A 19931-nucleotide genomic window follows, 5' to 3' on the forward strand; every position below is an offset into this window, starting at 1 on the left:
GAGGGCGTATAGTATAAGATAAACTAACTATATATCTATAAGGGGAGGATACTACTATAACTACTATAGTAACTAGGATAGCTACTATAATAACTATTAGAATAATTACTCTAATACTTACTATAATTAGAGCTATAGTAACTAAGACGGCCGGATAATAAATAACTACTCTACTAATTATAGTAGATACTAAGGCTTTCTACCTCCTCCTACCCATAGTAGATATAATAATAATTATAGAGGCTTTAATAGCCGTAACTACTAATCTCTATATAGCCTACTATATAGCGGCTATAACTTATATAATAACTATACTACTATTCTACCCTTAACTATATACCTAGGATACCTCTAGGGTCTACTACTAACTTAAGCTATAACTACTCCTCCTACTACTCCTTAGCCCCCCCTTTACCTATATTAATAGAATATACTACTATCTATCCCTCCTTACCTACGCGTGTAATATAGTAATAGATACGTCTAGGGAGGATACTATAGTAATAGATATACTAATAATAAATACCTAGATTATAGTAAGTAATTAGGATATTATAGTTAGGCTATCTATAATAAGCTAATAATACCTTATAATACTAATAATAATAGTATAGCCTAGGAAGAAGCTAATAATCTTATAGTAGCCTATAATAACTATAATAACTACTTTACTTACCTATATATAGCTATAGGAGGAGACTTATATAAGCTATTACCTAAGGATATTATTTATTAAGCCGCTATAGTAGACCTTTAAGGAGAGTAAATCCTAAGCTACGCTTATAAGGCTACTCTTAATATAAGGCGCCCTAAGCCTTAGTAAGGATTAGGATATTATAAATAGTACTACTCCTATATTAAGGTAAGTTTAACTTATAATAGCTAACTATAATAGGTTATACTAGATAGTAGTTATAATATCTCTCTTATTAACTAACGGTTTCTTTTTAATAATAATCTAGATATAGGCGCTAAAGTCGCGATTAATTATAATAGTATAGCGATTTACCCTATTAGGAATAAGATTCTTAACGCCTATAAGTATATCTTAATAGATATCTTCCTACCTACTATTAATAGCTACTTTATTTATATGCTAATTAAGGCCTATCTTATTAATAATCTTTAGGCTAATATACTTATTAGTAATAATATCTTAGGACTAAATAAGGTAGTCCTTAACTATTACTACTACGTGCTTAAAGTAGAAGGAGTATAGGTCTATATAGATATTTACTACTACTCTAAGGTAATTTACGTATAATAGGTAATTTACGTAGCTAGCTAGCTTATACTACTACCTTACTTACTTATAGTAATTCCTATTAAGTATAATAGCACCTTACTAGAGGGAGACTATATTATTACTCCCTATATACTAGGCGTCCTACTATAGATAATAGATAATAGTATAACTATAGTCCTTATTACTAACGTCTTAGCCGCCCTACTTATAATTACCTATTATATAAAGCTTATATACGCCGCGCCTAAGGATGTTAATAAAACTATAGTCTAGAACGTATCTACCTTACTAGAGTACTATCTCTACTACCTTATAGCGGACGCTATAAAGGACTAACTATTAGCTAAGGACTACCTACTTAACCCTATAGAATAATAGCTAGATTTAGGAATTACTATCTATAGTACTAATAACTAGGCGTAAGAGTATTATATACTTACTAAGGAGTTTCGCCTTATCTAGGAGGATACTAGAATAGTTAATATTCTAGAGTCTTATTAACTAACTATCCCTCTTACTAGTAACTAGAATATATAGGATATAAAGCTAGTATATAAGGTCTATCTACTTAGACCTAAGGACTATATATTTATCGATAATAAGTTTAATACTATATACTAGTAGTATTATATAAGTTAGGTAGATAAGCCTACGCCCTTTAGATTTTCTACCTTTATTATCTAGAGAGTAGTTCTAGTTAGGTCTAATTAAGACCGTAAACTAATATGTAAAGGCTAAGTAGTTATAGATATTAGAGGCCTTAATAAAATTACTACTCCTAACAGCTATCCTCTCCCCTTATAATCTAATATAATCGCCGTAATCGTAGACTATCCCTTTATTATAACTATTAACGCCGCCTTATTCTTCTATTAATAGCTAGTAGCCTATAAAGATTATTATAAGCTAATAGTTATTACCTATTACGGCTAGGAGCGATATAATATTACTACTATAGAATATAAGAACGCTCTAGCTTACGTCTAGTAGTAGATAGATAACTTACTACGTCTATACTAGGAGTATATAAGATACTATATTAATAATATAGTTATCTTTAGTTATACGTTCTAAGACTACCTATACTACCTATATAATATACTCTAGCTACTCTATAATTATAATATTACTCTAGACCTAAAGAAGTTATTTATTAGCTACCTAATAGTACCTCTTCTTAGCTAATAAGTTAACGCCTTTAGTATAATAACGTTAGAAGAGAAGCTTTACGCGATTATAGAGCTATAATTCCTAATAATACTATATAATCTTAAGGTTTATATTAGTCTTACTAGATATATACGCTAATATATCTCTTAATATACTATAAAGGCTAAGCTACTTTAATGCCTAAAGACTAAGCTACTAAAGGAAGCCCCCTATAAAGGGAATACTTACTCCTTATATACTAAGAACGTAGTAATTAACGTAACTCTACTACTACTATAAGCGTTTAAAGAGATCTAGGCTATATTTATATAACCTATAACGCTATGCTATTATAACCTAAAATACTAGTTATATATTAATATAGACGCTAGTAAGGATAGGATTAGTACGATAGTATACTATATTAAAGGTAACCTATTAGATATAGATAGTATTAAAGCTAGTAATAGTAAGCTAGAGCTAATTATATTCCTTAGCTAAACTCTCTCCCCTACTAAGATATACTACTAGCCTATAGAGATAGAAGTTACTAGTCTCTACTAGATTATTTATAAGACTATACTCTTTATACGGATAGTAGAAGCGCTACCTATTATATTTATAGACTATAGTACCGCTCTAGCTATTATATAGTAAACCTTACTTATAATAACATCCGTAGATAAGCTTAATACTTAGCTAGTTTATATATTATAGTTCCTATCCTAATTTAATCTTAATTACTATTATAAGCTAGGTAAGTAGTATATTATACCTAATATACTTAGTTACCTTCTAAGGGAACTTCTAGGCGTTAAATATAGTAATAAACTTAATAATCTTACCCCCTTCCCTAAAGTAGCTATAAACTATTTATATAGTCTAATTAGTAGACCCTAATTCCCCTAATCCCCTCCTAAAGGTAACTCCTTTCCTAAGGGACCCTACTTTTCCCTAAAATATAACTATATCTATAATTCCTTATCTAAGAACTCTAAATTTCTAGCCCTTCTACCTACTCCTAGGCGCTTAGAACGGTATATATATTAAGTTTTAGCACTAAGATATCTAGATAATCTCCTAATAGATACTTAATTTAATAGAATAATAATAGGAGCCTATATATTATTAGTAGTCTATATTAAGATATTAAAATAATTCCGTAACGCTCTATAGACTAGCTATAGCTAGGATTAATTTTACTCTATATTATTAGAAGGCCTATATAAGGATCTAGATAAATCTATAGCCCCTTAGTTTATATAGCGGGATTCCCTAATATATTACGTCTACTATAACTATAATAATCTACTATAGCTCTATATCCTAAAACCTCTCTAGAAAGATATCTTCTACTAGGCGTATAATAACTAATTCTATACTAGATTCTATACTATATATAAACGAATTTAGACTATATACTATATTTATAAACTCTATTACTAGCTACGCGCCTATATTTATAGGTACTACCTATACTAGACTACCTAGATACGATAACTATAGCTATATAGCTAGCTTTAACCTATTATAGCGCTAGTAATACCCTTTTATACTATTACTATTAATATTATTACGGTGTTACCTAACTATCGCGGCTTTAACGCGTTTATATCTATTACTAATAAGTTCTCTAAGCGTATAACATTTATACCTAGATAAAAGAACTAGTTAGTAGCTAAATAGGCTAAAGTACTACTTAATACGCTTATAGACTAGGGTATACTATTAAGGATTATTAGTAATCGCGATACTAAGTTTATAAGCGCGCTATAAACTAAGCTTATAATAATATCTAGCTAGTACCTATAAGCTAATAGCTAAAGTAAGTAAATAAACTAGATAGTAGAGATTACGCTCTAATATATGCTTATCTAGAACCTAAGAGCTAACTAGGTAAATACTCTCCTAAATATTTAGAGCTATATAAATAATAATACTAATAATACTATAGGCTACTCCTCTAATAAGCTACTTTATAGCTTCTAGCTATAGGAAGGTTTATTCTTAATTAATATAAGTATTTAGGACTATAATAATATTATTTAATAGCATACTAAGTACTACTATAAAGCTTCTAATACCCTTAACTAGGCTACTACTAAAATAAAGATATAATATAATCCTAAGTATACCCCTCTAACTCTCTAAGAAGGGGATCTTACCTATATTAAACTCTATAAGGGATATAAAATAACTAATATAGATATATCTTATAAGTTTAGCCCTTAATAAATAGGACCTTTTCTAGTTCTATACGCCTATAGCTACTAGGCCTATAAACTCTACCTCCCTAATACTATAAAGATCTATCTAGTAATATTAGTAGAGTACCTTATCCTAGTACCTTAGGAGTAGGACCTATTTAATTACTATAGCTACCTACTTATCCTAAAGGGTATTTATAATGATAATTAATATAAGATTAATTATATTAACGCCTAAAGAGTACTTTAAGGAAAGGTATAGTATTATATTTATTAGGCTAGCTGCCTAGGTAATTCTAGTAAGTAGCTATATAAGAATAATATCTCCCTAGACCTTTATAACGCCTATAATAAGAATTATCTATATACTATACCTATACTTAATTAATAGTCTTAAAATACTAACCCTATAGCCTAAATAATATAGCTATAAGGATATCTATAAATCTACCTACTACCTAACCCTAACGCGCTAAAGCGCCTATAAGGACGCCTATAAATCTACCTACTACCTAACCCTAACGCGCTAAAGCGCCTATATAGACGCCTATATAAGATAGGTAAATAAAGTACCCCTAAGGTAGTAGGATCTAAGGCCTCTACTTATATAACCTAGTACTATAATAATAAATAGAGTACTCCTAAGATAGGCTCTAAGGCCTCTACTTATATAACCTAGTACTATAATAATAAATAGAGTGCTCCTAAGATAGGCTCTAAGGCCTCTACTTACGTAGCCTAGTACTATAATAATAAATAAGAGTACTCCTAAGATAGGCTCTAAGGCCTCTACTTATATAACTAATAAATATGTTATAAATACTATAACTCTAAGAGCTAACTAAAATAAGCTCATCTCCTAATTATATAGGGTTTTACCGTTTTAGGTAATTTACGGCACTAAGGACGGCGCCTTTTTTGTTTTATTAGGGGGACTGCTACGGTTCTGGCGCATGAACTACCGCTAGATGAGGTAGACCAGCGCCAGCGCCAATAAGCGAGATGAGTGGCCTCTACTAAGGCCACTCCGCCTACTTAGATAGATAATCAACCTTACTATCACCTCTATATCTGGCTAACGCCGTGACAGACGCTGAGTGACTTTTTTTTTTTTTTTTTTTTTTTTTTTTTTAACAATGCTGGTGGCGAAAATGTGCTTTCGGTCGACATTCTCGGTGACGGTATGGAAGAAACAGCATGAGCGACTGCATGTGCAGTCTTTGGACCAGACTCTCGAGTTGTCGATGACAAGATCTCGATTTCACTGGAGGTATTTGCTCCGTCAGGTGAACGTGACAGCAGTGGAGAGTCCATGATTGACGATTGACGATAAGAAACTGCTGAGAAACGGAAGATGCGGAAAGTTCTGGCGACAGCGAAAGCCAACTGCTCCACAAGCCTACAAATGCTGGTTTCTTCAGCTGCGCCTCACCGAGCGCTTGCCACGGCCTTGTCGGGCGTTCCCCCACGCTGTGCAGGGCCTGCAAAGCTCTCGTTCAGGGACTGACAAACGCACTTACGCGCGCACCTTCCACTGCAGTCGTTGCTTGCTTGGTCGTTTACTCAGATGATTGAGGGCAGTAGCGACGACTAGTTTCCAATTTTTGCTTTGAGTAGATTATCACTCTTTCTATCGTCGTCTCTGTAAAATGGCCCCAGTTACGCGGTTTTCTCACCTCTTTCTTCGTCCACTTCTTTCGGGAGGAACCGTTTTCCTGATCCAGTTTTCCTTATCCTGACATAGGGCCTCCAACTTGCTTGTCTGATTTTGCGGCCATCCTAGTGTTTGGTCTTCCTAGTCACCTCGCCGTCGCTAGTCGCTATACTGATCTCTCCAACGCCGGTCTCGCCTGCGCTCCTGGCTTGGAATGTTCAAAGTTGCAGGAAATCAGCTAAGTGGTTGTGTCATGTCCATGCCGACACCCTGCTTGCAATATTTGGCCGGCTCTCGTTTTGTGGCACAGGGATGGAGATAGTTTTTCCAAGGAAGCTTTTGTGAGTGTCAAAAGGTATAACTCTTAAGGGGGTCTCCGGAGTGGTGGATGAATGCCCCTTAGGCGCAGTCGTGGTGGTAGATAACTGCCGCCGAAGTAGCTGTGGCTGCCACTCCAACGCTTCGGTGATGTCATTTAACGTCTCAAGGTGCGGCTGATTCTTCACGCAACGGACATCTCGATCACTCGGCCTTCCAGCGTTCTGTGGCGTACGACTGCATGCCGAGGACACTGGAAGAGGAGGCGGAACACAAATGTAATAGTGAAAATTTGGGGTATCAAGAGCAAAAATCGCCTCTACCCAGCTTTTCCGTGTTTTCCTGGAGCCCGAATGCCGCGTGTGGAATATTGTCGTCTGTTTGCAGGAGTCCGTACTGCAATTTCAATCTGCCCATCCTTGTGGACAGTGGCTGCGCTCCCAAACACGCGCCCTTCGCCAAATGATCCAAGTCCACGTTTCTCGTTGTCGACATGATGCTGGAGAAAGATGTCGACGCGCTGTAGCCGTTGACAAAGTACGCCGCAGCGCCAACACTGATGCACGCAAGTGCGACCGCCACTGCTGCTGCGTACGCAATCAGCAAGTTGGTCCGACTGTACTCGTAGTACACCTTGGGTGACACGACGGTGATTTCAACGTCAGTCTTGTTGGTGAAAACGTCGTTGCTGAGAAGGCTCAGCGTGAAGTTGTGCGAAAGATCTTCGATTGCTTTGTCCACCGAGCCATTTCGACACATCCATGGCGACGAATATTCCGATGGGCTGTAATCACTGACATTCGATATCTGCGGGCAAGCTGCGACTCCTGTTTGAAGGAAGTTTGAGTCGGCGCCATTAAGTGATCCGGTTGAGCCCACACTCAATGTCGTAACCAGAACGCGGGAGATCGCGCTGTACCAGGACCAGTAAGCAATCTCACCAGGAGAATATTCCGTAGCGACTTCGTAGTACTTGATGTTGGTGGGCGCAATGTATGTCAAGTTCTGGATAAACGTTGACTGAACGCCGTCATCGAAGCGGAAGAACACCTGATAGGTCGTATTCCACATATGACATGAAAGATTTTGCGGATTTGAATAGGGAACCCAAACAAACAGCTGGTTCTGCATCGATACGTTCCAGTTGGATTCGGCGGAGCCAGCGGCATACAGAACTCCGTAACTTGGCAGACTTGAAAAGTCCAAAGTCTGGTTAAAAGCATCCTCTAAAGATTTTGCGTCCCCAAGATCAAGTCCTTCTGCGGATGCCGTAGAAAGCTTCTCACACCTCAATGCAGGTGCGTTGAATTCGACTGTGTACGAAGAATTCGAATACGGCGCAGAAAAAGACAGAATGGACATGGATGAAGATGTAGCGGCCAGCATGCGGTTGACGGACGCTGTCGAAGACTCAGGCCTGCCCACACCCTCAAAAATTGCCCAAGCGTTCTCATCCAAGAAGTTTGGAATCGGTACTTGAGCTTTTGTAGAATTTGGCGACATGCCAGGTCGAACAGAGAGAGTCGCTGGAGTAATGGTTGCAACGATTGGGATGCACCTGGTCCAGTCAGTAGTTGAATCAAGTTCTGCAAGCACATGTCACTTACCACATGCATGCTGCCAAAAGACAGAGCACCTTCGCACTCATCAGCACCTCCAGGCTGAAGAATGAGATGGGGTCTGTCGTCAACGAGAATATGTTGTCTAAGTTCCGTAGACTGATCGGCTTTTCTTTGACAGTCACCCACAAACGCTGTGTATACGCAACACCAACAGCTGCGGCAAGGCAAGCTTTTGACAGGAATGCAAGTAGTGTTCCAATGCGTATTGCCCACTGCTGTTTTGTTGCCGATCCCACCTCTTCATCATCCAGATTGTCGTAGTGGAAGTGATGTCCGAGAGCGAAGCATACTCCAGCGAGGAAAAATCCGGCCATCAGAGCCGGAGATCTCCAGTGAATATTCCAGAGTGCCACAGGCGGGATAGACTCTGAGCCTGTCGGAGTGGTCTGTGTCTCTGAAATGCCACCCTTTGAAGTGTCGAAGGAGTCGTACTGCAAGAGATGATTACGACTGGCATCGGGGCGACTTTGACGAAACAGCCATGGATTCGGGCTGTCTGGCCTGATTACTGCCAAAGTTCGCGAGGAGGGTGTCGATGGCAGATGTTTTGGATCTTCATATCGGGCTTCCGAATGCTCATAATCTTGAGGAATGGTCACATCTTGGAGCTCGTGCCCAAAGCCGTGCGAATTCATGTTGTTGTCTTGCTGGCGGAAGATCCGGTGTCTTGAGGGTCAGCCAACGGCAGGCAACGCTTCGGCTGGCAGTCTATATATTCACATACACAACATCGATAAGCTTGCAGCGAATCCTGACGTTGGGGCCAAAATATATCGTTGTGGTAAAATTAGCGCTTGGGGGCCAACTCCCCGTGCGAAGAGCGGGGCAGGCTCCAAATGTGTAGCCAAAATCAGACTGATGCATGTTGGCCAAGAGAAGAAGTAGTACAAAATTCGGAGAGAGCCTATTCATAAGCCCAATCGCAGCTTGGGACTTTCGAGCCAAGCGATTCAGTCGAGCGCAGCTGCCTGTCGTGGGTTTAGAAACGTTGGAAGTTTTCAAGCTTTCAGTTGGCACTTTTTCGAAAGAAAAAGAAAATGTGGAGGATTGCAGGAGCGTCAGAAGATATTGCTTCCACAGGTCTCAGATAGAATTCTCCGAAATGTCTTGGAACAGCCCTGTGAACAAGACCCGTTTCCCCATTCACAACGGCATTGACCAGGATTTCGCTGCAACACAACTCGGATTCACAGCGAAAGCAGGCCATGTTTTCTTTTTTTTTTTTTTTTTTTTTTTTTTGCTCGACAGGCGATGTTCAGAAGTGCCGTGGCTAAGTTGTCTCCTTTCAAAGGAGGCGATGCTGCTGTGCTGAATGCTCCATTGGCACAGACCACCAAGAGCCGGAGCCGAGCTGTCCCCTAATGAGGCGCGATGCTATTGAATGCGCCATGTGGCAGACCAGAGGGAGTCGCAGCTGGGTGGTCCCTTATCAAGACACGAGGCTGTTGGATGCCCCCTTGTGTACAGACCGCCGGAACCCGCGATGTTGCATGCTCCTCTTGGACGAACCTTTCGGAGCCACGATACTGTCAAAGGCTTCTTATGGACAGAATGTGGGTGCCGCAACTGACTTGTCTTCGGATTCCCCTTGTGGAAAAAGCCATGCCTGAGCATCGCAGCTCAACGTTATGGGTAGCTTGCAAGGTCTGGCACGGAAGAATCATGCTGAAAATTTGTCGCACAGCTCCCTGAGGCTGCTGATCTTGTTGAAAAAGCTCATGGCATCAATTCCGCGCCGCCGCTCGCAGACCTCGTGCAACCGTAGCAGAGTTTTGCGCCTTGGGGATTAGTACTGTTGTCCTGGTCGCCACCCCATCCATGAATGCCAAATCGGCCATCGGCAACAGGCATCTGGCACAATCGACATTGCTCGTCCGCGGATGAAGCAGCTTCAAGCCTACTCGATGTACGTGCCACGTTTGCGACGATGCCGGGGTATTCTTGTTGCACGGAGTCGAAATACTGTCGCATGAGTCCATCGATGGTGGTGTTCTTCGCGCTTACGGCCACATCCATCGCTGGCTCAGGCTGGATAAGCTGTTTCAGGGGAGAGGATGCCATGTCAACATAAGCTAGGAGCTCTTTTTTGTACACGTCTTGGAGGGGGTATCTGAAGGCGATTCCAGACGGCGATACACCGTCCGCTACAAGCCATGGCAAGGCGAATCCGCGTCCTTTTGCGGTCTCGGCCAGAGCCCTTGCAGCCAGGTTTGTGGTGCTGTCTCCCCACATAATGTCACTACAGTTGTTCGCCTTGGCGAAACGAACAGCGAGCCGGCGCCGAAGAATCGAAATCAAGTCTGCGCGAGCAGTGACGGACGAAAGCGACAGGAAGAGCTTCTCGAGCTTCTCCTTGGGGTCCATTGAGACATGCTCAACTTCTGGCGCAGCGGAAACGTCAAATTCTTGGGTGAGGACTGGCTGGTCACCTTGATACACTGAGGCAAGTCCAACGCTGCTGTATTCATGGCCGGGGTACGCATTTCTCAACTGCTCCAGCCTTTGAACCTCGAGATTCCCGGACTCAACCACTGACGTGTCTATGAAGAGAACATGGAGAGTATACGGTGTGCGACCAGTTCTTTTGCGCTGTCTTTCCAGTTGTTCGTGTAGTAAAGCGACGAGGGTGGTCGAAGAGACGCCGAAGGAAACGGGGAGAAGCAACTTGCGCTCACTTGTCGTCGTGCGATTCTTGGCAGTGTAGGCGTAGGATTCCATGCGCTTGACGGCCTTTGTCCGAAGGTAGTTCATGAAACAATTCCTATGGCGGCGGTCAGCAAGTGACGACCCGACGGGTTTCGCGCGGCGCGTACCGACAGAACGGTTCCTGTCGCGCGACGATGCAGGCGTCGGAGTCTTTGCATCTTTTGCAGGGGCGTCCTGTCGCAGCAGGATCCGCATCGACGAGCTTTGCGGGCATGGTGGAGGTTGTTGCGGAGGATTTGCCGTGGGGGAGAGCACTTGCAGAGCACAAGGAAAGAATTTGGGCGCGAGTCAGCCCTAGGCACGTACCGCAAAGGTGGGTCCTGGCTTGGCACGGACAGCTGGTGCTTTCGGTTCAGTTCAACAAGCTCAAGCTTACGTGCGCTCTCCGACACCCTCTCACCCAATCTTTCCGGCCCATGGTCTCTGCGACGACCGCGCGAATTTCCGCCTGGTAGCCTTGCGCAAGCGTCCACCTTCAACTCCGGTCTCTCCACCGCTTCGCACGGCTTCCCGTGCCATCCGCGAAGATGAAATGGGTCGTCTCTATACTGCTGGCCTTGGCGCTGGCGGCATCCGCAATAGAGGTTCAGCTTGTGAGATCTTTCCTTCTGGATGAGGCCTTGGTCTCTGCTAATTGATCAAGGACGGTACCGATGAGAATCGCCAGCAATGCTCAGGCATGTACAGCAAAAAAGCGTGGGGAGGCTCCGTGAACCCCTTCATCCTGGTCAAATTCCTCAAAGACAACGTTGCGCTCGAAAAAGGCGAGGACCCAGTAGTGAGTCTCTTGGTCTTCGAATGGCACGACAAGAACCTACTTGGAAAGCCTCACGATTCACCTTATATGGAGGTCAGTCCTATTCGCCGACGCTGTTTCCGACAGCCTTCTCACACGACGACAGAGACAATACATATGCAATGAGGACACCATTTCGGCGGGCTTTTGCACTGCCAATCAGACTGGAGAATTCATCGTCGCCGACAACGCCGAAGCAGAGTCCAAGAGCCTTATCCGCACCGAAGCAATCCACCTCACACAACCCAACGCCGTTAACTACCCCGTACGAAAGACTGGATACTACTGCGTTGAAACATTTGCAACGGAGGGCCAGGAATACACTGCCGTCGTGGAATTTAGGAATGCCTATGGAGAGCTGCCGGCTGCCCAGATCGCAAAGCTGCCATTCTACGGCGGCATGGCCATTGTGTACGCCGTCATCGGCATCTTTTGGGGCTTTCTTTATGTCCAGCACCGCCACGACATTCTCGCAGTCCAAAACTACATCACGGCCATCATCATTTTCCTGGTCGTGGAAATGCTCATGACCTGGGGCTTCTACGACTACCAAAATCGACACGGCAACAATGTGGGCTCCAAGGTGCTCATGATCATTGTGTCGATCCTCAACGCTGGCCGGAACTCGTTCTCCTTTTTCCTCCTGTTGATTGTCTGCATGGGCTATGGAGTGGTCAAGCCTACTCTGGGCAAGACCATGACCTACGTGCGCTGGCTTGCCGTCGGACACTTTGTATTCGGCGTCATCTACGCCATTGCATCCCTGACAATCCGGCCAGATGACGCAGGGCCACTTGTGCTGCTCGTCATTCTGCCGCTTTCCGCCACGCTTACCGCTTTCTACATTTGGACGCTCAACTCGCTCAACCTGACCATGAAGGACCTCGCGGATCGCAAGCAGAACGTCAAGGCCTTGATGTACAAGAAGCTCTGGTGGTGCATCTTGGCCAGCATCTTGGTCATTTTTGGATTCTTTTTCTTCAACTCTTTCGCTTTCGCCGGAGCCAGCGATCCAGACTTTGCGCCGACTCACTGGCAAACGCGCTGGTTCGTTCTGGACGGTTGGCTGAACCTGGTGTACATGGTGGATGTTTGTTTTGTGGCCTACATGTGGCGCCCGACCGCCAATAACAGGCGCTTCGCCATGAGCGACGAGGTAAGTTTGACCAAGCGTGATTGCCGAGGGTGTAAGCTAAACCACCAACAGATTGCGCAAGACGACGAAGGGTTTGAGATCGCCTCCCTCAGAGACTCCCTGGACGAAGAAGACATTGGCCCAGACGTCCCCCACGCCTACGACCCTGCGCCGCGGTCCATGCCGCTCGGCGTCGATTCGCGCTCCGAATCACCTCTGCCGGCGCCAAAGCCACAGAGGCCATCGTCTCTCACCCGCGAGAGCCTTGACGGCGACACCATCTTCGCCGTCGGTGACGACGACAAGTGGTCGGACGATGAGCTGGACTCGCCCAATAGAGCAGGCGGACAGTCGGGCCGTGACGACGAGAGGCAAAGACTGACTGGCAGCGACAAGAAAGACTGATCTACCCTCTTTCTGTTTTGTCTTACCGAGTCGGGTCGAGTCTAGAGGTTGTCTGAATGAGGGAAGCGGAAGGGAAAAGAAGATACCCATCTTGTGTGCGGTACAGTTGAGCGGGGAGGAAGTTCCTTTTTGGGGGTTTTTGCATTGTAAGGCGTTCATCTGGTGTATTTTGCTCGCCCCAATATCAGGGCTGACGACTTTCCTGAGACCTCCGTTTGTGTCCGTGTGTATCAATAATGGCTGGCTGCCTGCTTGGCTGCCTACCTGCCTGCAGATATCCTTTCATTGTCTGAAGATCTCTCGCGTAGAATGCTGTCGTTATCTTACCTCGTAATCTACTTTTATCACTGGCTCTTGTGTGTAGAGTGTGGATGTGTCAGTCCATCCGTCGCTCACAGACTGTGAGTATTCGTTACTTTACTACTACTGCAGGTACCAGGTAGGTGAAGCCAGGGAGACTCGTTAGCTACGTTGCGGCAGTTGCCGCAGCGCCTGGGAAGCATTCGTCCGTTCTTTGATGCCATTGCACACAGGGACATGTCCCTTTTCTCAGCCTACATGTACCAGAGTTTGTCACTTCAAGGAAGCCGTCATTGCGTCGTTGCTAGAACCAGCCAGCCGGCTCTCGCAGCTCTGGCACGCTCATAGGCAAAGTTGGGACGTAGGAGGGCAGGTGGAAATGCTGATGTCAGGGGGAAGGAAGGAAGCATGTCGGTATCACAAAGTCCCTCGTCACATTGCTCTGGCATTGTGGCCTTGGGTCCACTGCTTCATCCACTGCTTCATCCACTGCTTCATCCACTGCTTCATCCATTACTTCATCCACTACTTCATCCACTACTTCATCCACTACTCCGATCATTACTGCGTCCGTTACTTCATCTACTGCTTCATCTGCTGCAAAACCAAACAAAAAAGAGTCGCAGGGTGTTTCCAATTCCAGTAAACGGATACAACGCAACGAAAGAGCAAACTCCACCCAAAAGCGACGACTCCTGCAAAAGCAAACAACGAACAGTCCGAAGGCTTGAGAGGTCCAATCCAAACGCTAGGGAACGAAACGCAGTACAAAACTCCATCCGAAAAGCAGCAGCTCCCGCGAAGCAAAAACAAGGAGGGGATACAAGCAAGACGCAGGAAAACAAAACGCCGTGAACTCATCCCAAAACCAGCAAGCAATTCTCGCAAAACCACACGACGTGCTGGCTAAAGAATGGGTCCAACCTCGACGCAGTGAAAATCGAAAGAGAACGAAGCTCATCCCAAAACGACCAGAAAAAAAAAAAAAAAAAAAGCGAGACAATCTCAACAACCACCCCCTCATTTTCTCCAAGCAGTGGCCGTAGCCGTAGCAGTCGCCCAACCCCCCAAACGCACCGACCGCCTCCTCCGATCGTTAATATGCACCTCTCCATCCTTATGAACATGCACCGTCTCGAGATAATGGCCATCGTACGTCTCCGAAGAGGTGATTGTCGTCTTGGTCTTCTTCGCCTTTCCCCTTTTGAACATCATCTTCCTCTTCTCGTCGTCCGTCTCCGTCTCCGTCTCCGTGTCGGTTTCGAACCGCTCAAGCGTAGGCTTTCGCGTCAGCAGATCTTCTATGGCGTTCGTGACCCAGGCGCGATTGAGCCAGGTGATGGTTTTGGTTGTTGTCTTCGAAAAGGTGAGTTCGGCTTCGGCTTTAGCTTTGGTGGCTTCAGCGGCTTCGGCTTCGGTGGCGCGCTTGGTGAGCGTCACCGTGATGGCGATTGGGCCGGATGATGTGGAGGAGCTGCCAGACGTGGGTGTGGGAGAGGTGGTGCTGATGATAGACTCCACAGCGGATGACAGGTAGGATAGGAGGCTGCTGTCGATTGGGCCGCCGGCAGCCAGAGAGCGGCGACGCGTCATGCGTTGGATGGTTGTTGGCGTGGGCCTGTTTATGGTGGGTCGAGAAGGGTGACCCAGGATTTCCTCGCGGTCACTGTTTGCTTCCAGCTCCTCGTTGGCTAGCTCGTGACGCACGCGTTGAAAAGTAGTCGCGGTGGGAAGCACGAGCGTGGCCATGTTGAGCGGAGATGAGTCAATGGAGTCGGTAGAGGTGACTTCATCGGAGGAAGACCGGCGGGAGCGAGTGGAAAGGGTGCGGTCCTGCGAGTTGTGGTGATGGTGGTCGGTGTGGCCAGAGTTGCTTTGGTGGTGGTGATGGTGACCACGTGGATCGCATTCCCCAACCTTGGGTTCAGTGCCGACGGTCCTCGTTATATTTCGAGGGATGGTCAAGAAAGTCGCCGTGGGCAGACCGGAAAGCGTGATCACGGTGAGCGGGGAGAAGTCGTCCGCGCCGCGGTAGTCCTCATCGTTAGACTTGGGACTCCAGATCCAGTCTGGGTCGATCTTTTGCAACTCGTCGATTTCGCTTTGCTTGTGACAGTGCTTCTCGTGACAGTGGCCGTTGTGACAGTGCTCTGGGTGGCAGAACTTTGTTGGCTGAGGAGCCGTAGAGCAGGGGCCCGTCGTCGTCACGGTGATGTTGACGGGTACAGGAACGCTCCAGATAGAGCCGTCGGCAGGCGAGTCTTTGGGTCTGGCGGCTTCCGTACACTTGTCGGTGCAGTTGAGGTGGCCCTTGATGTTGACGATTATCTCATCAAGAGGCTTTTCGGGGTCGTATTCAATGACCGGTGGATCAAAGACGACACCCTGGCCACCAGAGACAGTGAAATGGGGGACCTCTGTGATGAAGGAGCTCGGAAGACCGTCGATGCTGGTCACTTGAGTCGGCAGGTCTTGGGTCAAGGGCAGGTCCTCGGTCAAGCTGGTCAAAGACGAGCCGCCCGATACCATCGAGTAAGTAGGCAACGAGGACCAGTCGATGCTTGGAAAGAGACTGGACAGCTGCTTGAAGTCGTAGGTGGAGGTGAAGCTCTTCATCGAGTCTGGCAACTCGATGCTGCTGACCGTAGGAACCAGAGTCGGCATCGCGGTGCCATTGACGGTCGGATACTTGGGGACGAGCGTCGGAAGCTGCGAGCCCTGGAGGAACGACATTTGAGTCGTGGTAGAGGTGATCGTAGCGGCAATGCCGGTTACGGTGAGCAGAGTAGGCTGCATGTTGGTGTTGGTAAATGTTGATGGGTGAAAGCTGAAGACTTTGGTGTGGAGGCTGCAACGTAGAGTGGCGAAAGGTACGTTCAGAAGTGACTTGTCCGGGTGTCGTCTGAAACGCTGGGGGAACGAACTTATTTATGTCTATCAAACTGCCAAAAGACTGGTAACGCTAGATCTGAATCCTGCTTTTGACTGGTTGGGGACTGTGCATTGGAGAGCTTCGTTACCGCGGACCGTTGAGGCGTGATTTGAGAGTCATCGATTGTGATTTTGATGGCCAAAATTGTCGTGCTGCCATGGAAATGTCGTGTGGTGTGATCCAAAGTTGAACCCCTTTACCAAAGTTCAGATGTTGGGGCTCTGCGGGTCTGCCATGTTTGGCCCTGACAGCGTACGGGTCTGTCCACTGAACAAAACATTGTCCCTTGATTCAGCGGCGATAACTGTTGAGTCTGAGTCTGAGTTGACTGCGAGCCATGGGAAAGGAGCACTTGCAAAAGCAGCAGATCCAAGCTCTGGATTGATACTGGCGCAAGGACAGGGCGAGTGATGACATTGAGACTAGACACAGTCGAGCACTGCGACAGAATCAGTAGGTGCTCATTTTATATGTTGAGAGTTGAACAGCAGGTGCGTACAATACATCTGAAGCAAGCATTGCGTGCTCCGACCACGGGAACTTTGTCGCTTTGAGGACTCACCAATACCACCAAGCTCGCCCTTTCACGCTGACCAGCCGACACTGCGCTCGCTACGCCTAGGGGGCAGTCATCTGCTCTCCTGACTACAATTGGCGATCCGTTGTCCATAGCAAACACCGGGCACACCGGACGGCTCCGAGTTTGATCCACGTCGGGCCGGACGGCCATCACCATCGCCAACCTGAACTGTCGTCACTCTCACCCAGCCATCAGAGCCCCATCAGAGCCGCACGCTATTCCCAAACGAGCACCACGAAGCCAAGCCGAGATAGGAAGGCGCAACCATTTTGGCAAGTGGAACGGCCCAATGGCATGGCTGCCTGGCCGGCCAACTGCCGATTCAAGCAGCTGCCATGGAGGTGTGCGGCTCGTCTCTGGCCGGCGGCGCAGACTGGACAGGCTTTTTATTGCCATTCTGGGCGACGAGCTCCTGAGCTTTATTCAGACGACCGGGCGGGCAATCAATGACTCGAATTTGGCGACGCCGACGTCGGCTCGTTTCGTAGACACTATGCTGGATGGAGGATTTTGGGTTTGCGCCTGTAGAGGAACTTGCAGGGCATGGATATTTTGACTGGGTTTCAGACGGCTGAGTGAAAATAGCAGCAAACGGCGCGCCGCTGGCAAAAGCAAAAATGTTGACAAAAGGAAACCGGACAATTGAACCAAAAAGCAACATCGCACGCTGGCGATGCCAGAAATTCATCTCACCTTCTCGACACCGTGATGGACGAGCATCGCGGAAGACGTGCCGGTAAGCAGAGCAGCAATGCACTTACTGTGCCTCCTCCGCCTGCTCCATGGACTTGGTAAGCAAGATGAGGCGTGATTTTTCCCCGCCCTGACCTACCAACGGAATCTACATGTCGTACCCCTCACCCCGCGAAAATGGCATCAGATTTGTAAATATCAGTCCACACCACGCAACGACGGTGCGATGTTTCTTGTCATGCCGTGCTCATTGCCCCGTGTGCCGAGTCTGAGAAGGGCAGGGTGTTTAGTGCCATAGCGGCTGCGGCTGCGGCTTCGAATTCGCCGCGTCGCCTGGGACGAGTGTCTTTTCGCTTGGCTGTGGAAAGTCGTCTGTCATGACTCCTGCAAATTCGGCACATATTCAGCTCCGCCGGAGCTTACCTGAATGCCAGTACGGTCCCGTACGCTTCCACCACTTCGAAACAAAATTCAAAAAGACAACGGACAGAACTGTTGCATGTGAAGAGTGGACTGACCGGTACGTAGCTTGTGAATAATGTCGAGGTGAGAGTGAGCTGAGGCAGCCAGGTAGCCAGCCAGTCGCATCCACCACGTGCGTTGCTGTTACCTAATGAGTACGCCAGCGGCTCTCCACAAGCGCCCCTGCCCTGGCCCCGGTCCATGTCCTTGCCCTTGGTGCAGCCACCACAACAGTCCTCTCCGCGGTGGTTTGCGAGGCAAGACGTGACGGAGGGCGGCGATGGACGATGCGTTGGGAGCTTCCAGAGCTCTGGAGCGTCGCGGTTGGCAGCGCCACCATTCCCAACGCACGGCAGATCTGCGACGTTGCAGCCTGGCTGGCCTGGGCAAATAAACACAATGCCACCACTGTCGAGACAACCTCCCGCCCGCAGGGACGCGGTAAGTTTAAACCCAGACGGCTGCGCGGGAGGCGGGCTTTTAGCGGATGATCGTGCGATCGTCAGGCACAGGCTGGTGAGTGATGAGACGGGAAAGCAAATGGTGTTTGGTGTCGGCCTTTGGTTCAGAAGCTCCAGCACTTCATCTCGCTGGTGGTAGTCCGTTTCGACTCTTGAAAAGTGCCGCAGTGATTCGAAGCGACATGCGTGCTCCGGCCAGGTGCGTTGTCATCAGAGCGCCATCACGATGCGGATTGTGGATGGCAGAAGTGGGTACATGTGTGTGTTGAAGTGTGGAGGAGCGGAGGGCATGTTGGTTGCGATGAGTCGGCGGGCTCTGGTTTTGGGGCTGGATTCGTGGAGCGGCGGTTGGCGTCGGCTCCCGAGCGTGCTTGGGCCTCGAGGGTGGTGAGTTATTTTTTTTGTGATGGCAGATGCTGGTGTTGCAGACAGGAGAAACACATGCGAAAAAGGATGGGTCGCGGCATGGACGCTGGAAGCAGTTTGTGATGACGATGCTCACTACCCACAGCAACCCCTTGAAAGTTCAGCGCAACGGGCGGCATTTTGCTTCAGCCCCAAGTGCGAACGCAGGGTGGCGTACGGTGTCTGGAAAGGCCTTTGTGCGTGCGAGATTTGAGGAGCGCGTCCATGAGGCAATGCGCAGGAGAGGACAACGCAAGAAAGGGGGTTGGATGAGGTGAAGTCGAATTTTCCGGAGGGTTGTTCGATGGCGGACATTGCTCAGGTCGATCCGGGCGTGATGGTTCTATTCTGAGTTGAGTCAAGTCGGCACGAGATTTGGCATAATCGCGCAAATGCGCCCTGTCGTTTGCACGTACAGGTCAAAACACGGTTGCAGAGAGCTCCCTTGGATTGAGGCAGCGCATGCGGGATGGGCTCCAATTGGAGCGCTTGGGCAGGCGGGAGGGCAGGGCTGGATTCGAGGTTCTCGAACAAAGGGAGTCCAGCCCGGCATCCAAGCGTCATTGCGGCATCACGAGGCAAAGGCTGTTGGTGAGTTGCAATAGCGCCGAGGCCATGGGGCGTCACGGGCGGTCTGTGGAAAGAAAAATTGAGGCCGAGCTGTCAAGGAGAGTTGACGTTTCAATGGCACCTTGATGACCGCATGCCGCTAGTTCCTTGGTTTTTGTTTTAACGTCAGTTTTTTTTTTTTTTTTTTTTTTTTCTTAATGGTGAGTCACGGAGCAGCAGAGCAATGGCGATGGCTACAAATTGGCGGGCAGGATGGCGCCCATAATGAGCCGACGCAGACAGAGATTTTT

At 47.0% G+C, this 19931-nt stretch overlaps 5 protein-coding genes across 5 annotated transcripts; 2 read left to right on the forward strand and 3 right to left on the reverse strand.

Annotated features, from left to right (window-relative positions):
* Positions 1–6874: 6874 nt before the first annotated feature.
* On the reverse strand, positions 6875–8831 carry IWZ02DRAFT_433805 (uncharacterized protein; the record flags this gene model as incomplete). Its single annotated transcript, XM_066766322.1, has 2 exons — positions 6875–8132; positions 8182–8831. 2 exons carry the CDS (start codon positions 8829–8831, stop codon positions 6875–6877), a joined length of 1908 nt encoding a protein of 635 aa, XP_066621475.1.
* Positions 8832–9710: 879 nt separating this feature from the next.
* IWZ02DRAFT_288245 (cytoplasmic tRNA 2-thiolation protein 2) lies at positions 9711–11202 on the reverse strand. The gene is made up of 2 exons (XM_066763739.1): positions 11010–11202; positions 9711–10957 (listed from the first exon to the last, which is right to left on the reverse strand). Exons 1-2 carry the CDS (start codon positions 11114–11116, stop codon positions 9913–9915), a joined length of 1152 nt encoding a protein of 383 aa, XP_066621476.1. The 5' UTR covers positions 11117–11202; the 3' UTR covers positions 9711–9912.
* A 379-nt stretch (positions 11203–11581) lies between these two features.
* Positions 11582–13238, forward strand: IWZ02DRAFT_380286 (lung seven transmembrane receptor-domain-containing protein; the record flags this gene model as incomplete). The annotated part of the gene is made up of 3 exons (XM_066765097.1): positions 11582–11752; positions 11805–12854; positions 12906–13238. The coding sequence occupies 3 exons, from the start codon at positions 11582–11584 to the stop codon at positions 13236–13238; spliced, it is 1554 nt and encodes a 517-aa protein (XP_066621477.1).
* A 354-nt stretch (positions 13239–13592) lies between these two features.
* Positions 13593–14476, forward strand: IWZ02DRAFT_288277 (uncharacterized protein). The gene has a single exon (XM_066763740.1). The coding sequence runs from the start codon at positions 13947–13949 to the stop codon at positions 14391–14393; it is 447 nt and encodes a 148-aa protein (XP_066621478.1). The 5' UTR covers positions 13593–13946; the 3' UTR covers positions 14394–14476.
* Positions 14477–14558: 82 nt separating this feature from the next.
* Positions 14559–16334, reverse strand: IWZ02DRAFT_499972 (uncharacterized protein; the record flags this gene model as incomplete). Its single annotated transcript, XM_066770247.1, has 1 exon — positions 14559–16334. One exon carries the CDS (start codon positions 16332–16334, stop codon positions 14559–14561), a length of 1776 nt encoding a protein of 591 aa, XP_066621479.1.
* Positions 16335–19931: the final 3597 nt, after the last annotated feature.

Source organism: Phyllosticta citriasiana, assembly GCF_038021145.1.
Source record: "Phyllosticta citriasiana strain CBS 120426 chromosome Unknown IWZ02scaffold_8, whole genome shotgun sequence".
NCBI lineage: Eukaryota > Fungi > Ascomycota > Dothideomycetes > Botryosphaeriales > Phyllostictaceae > Phyllosticta > Phyllosticta citriasiana.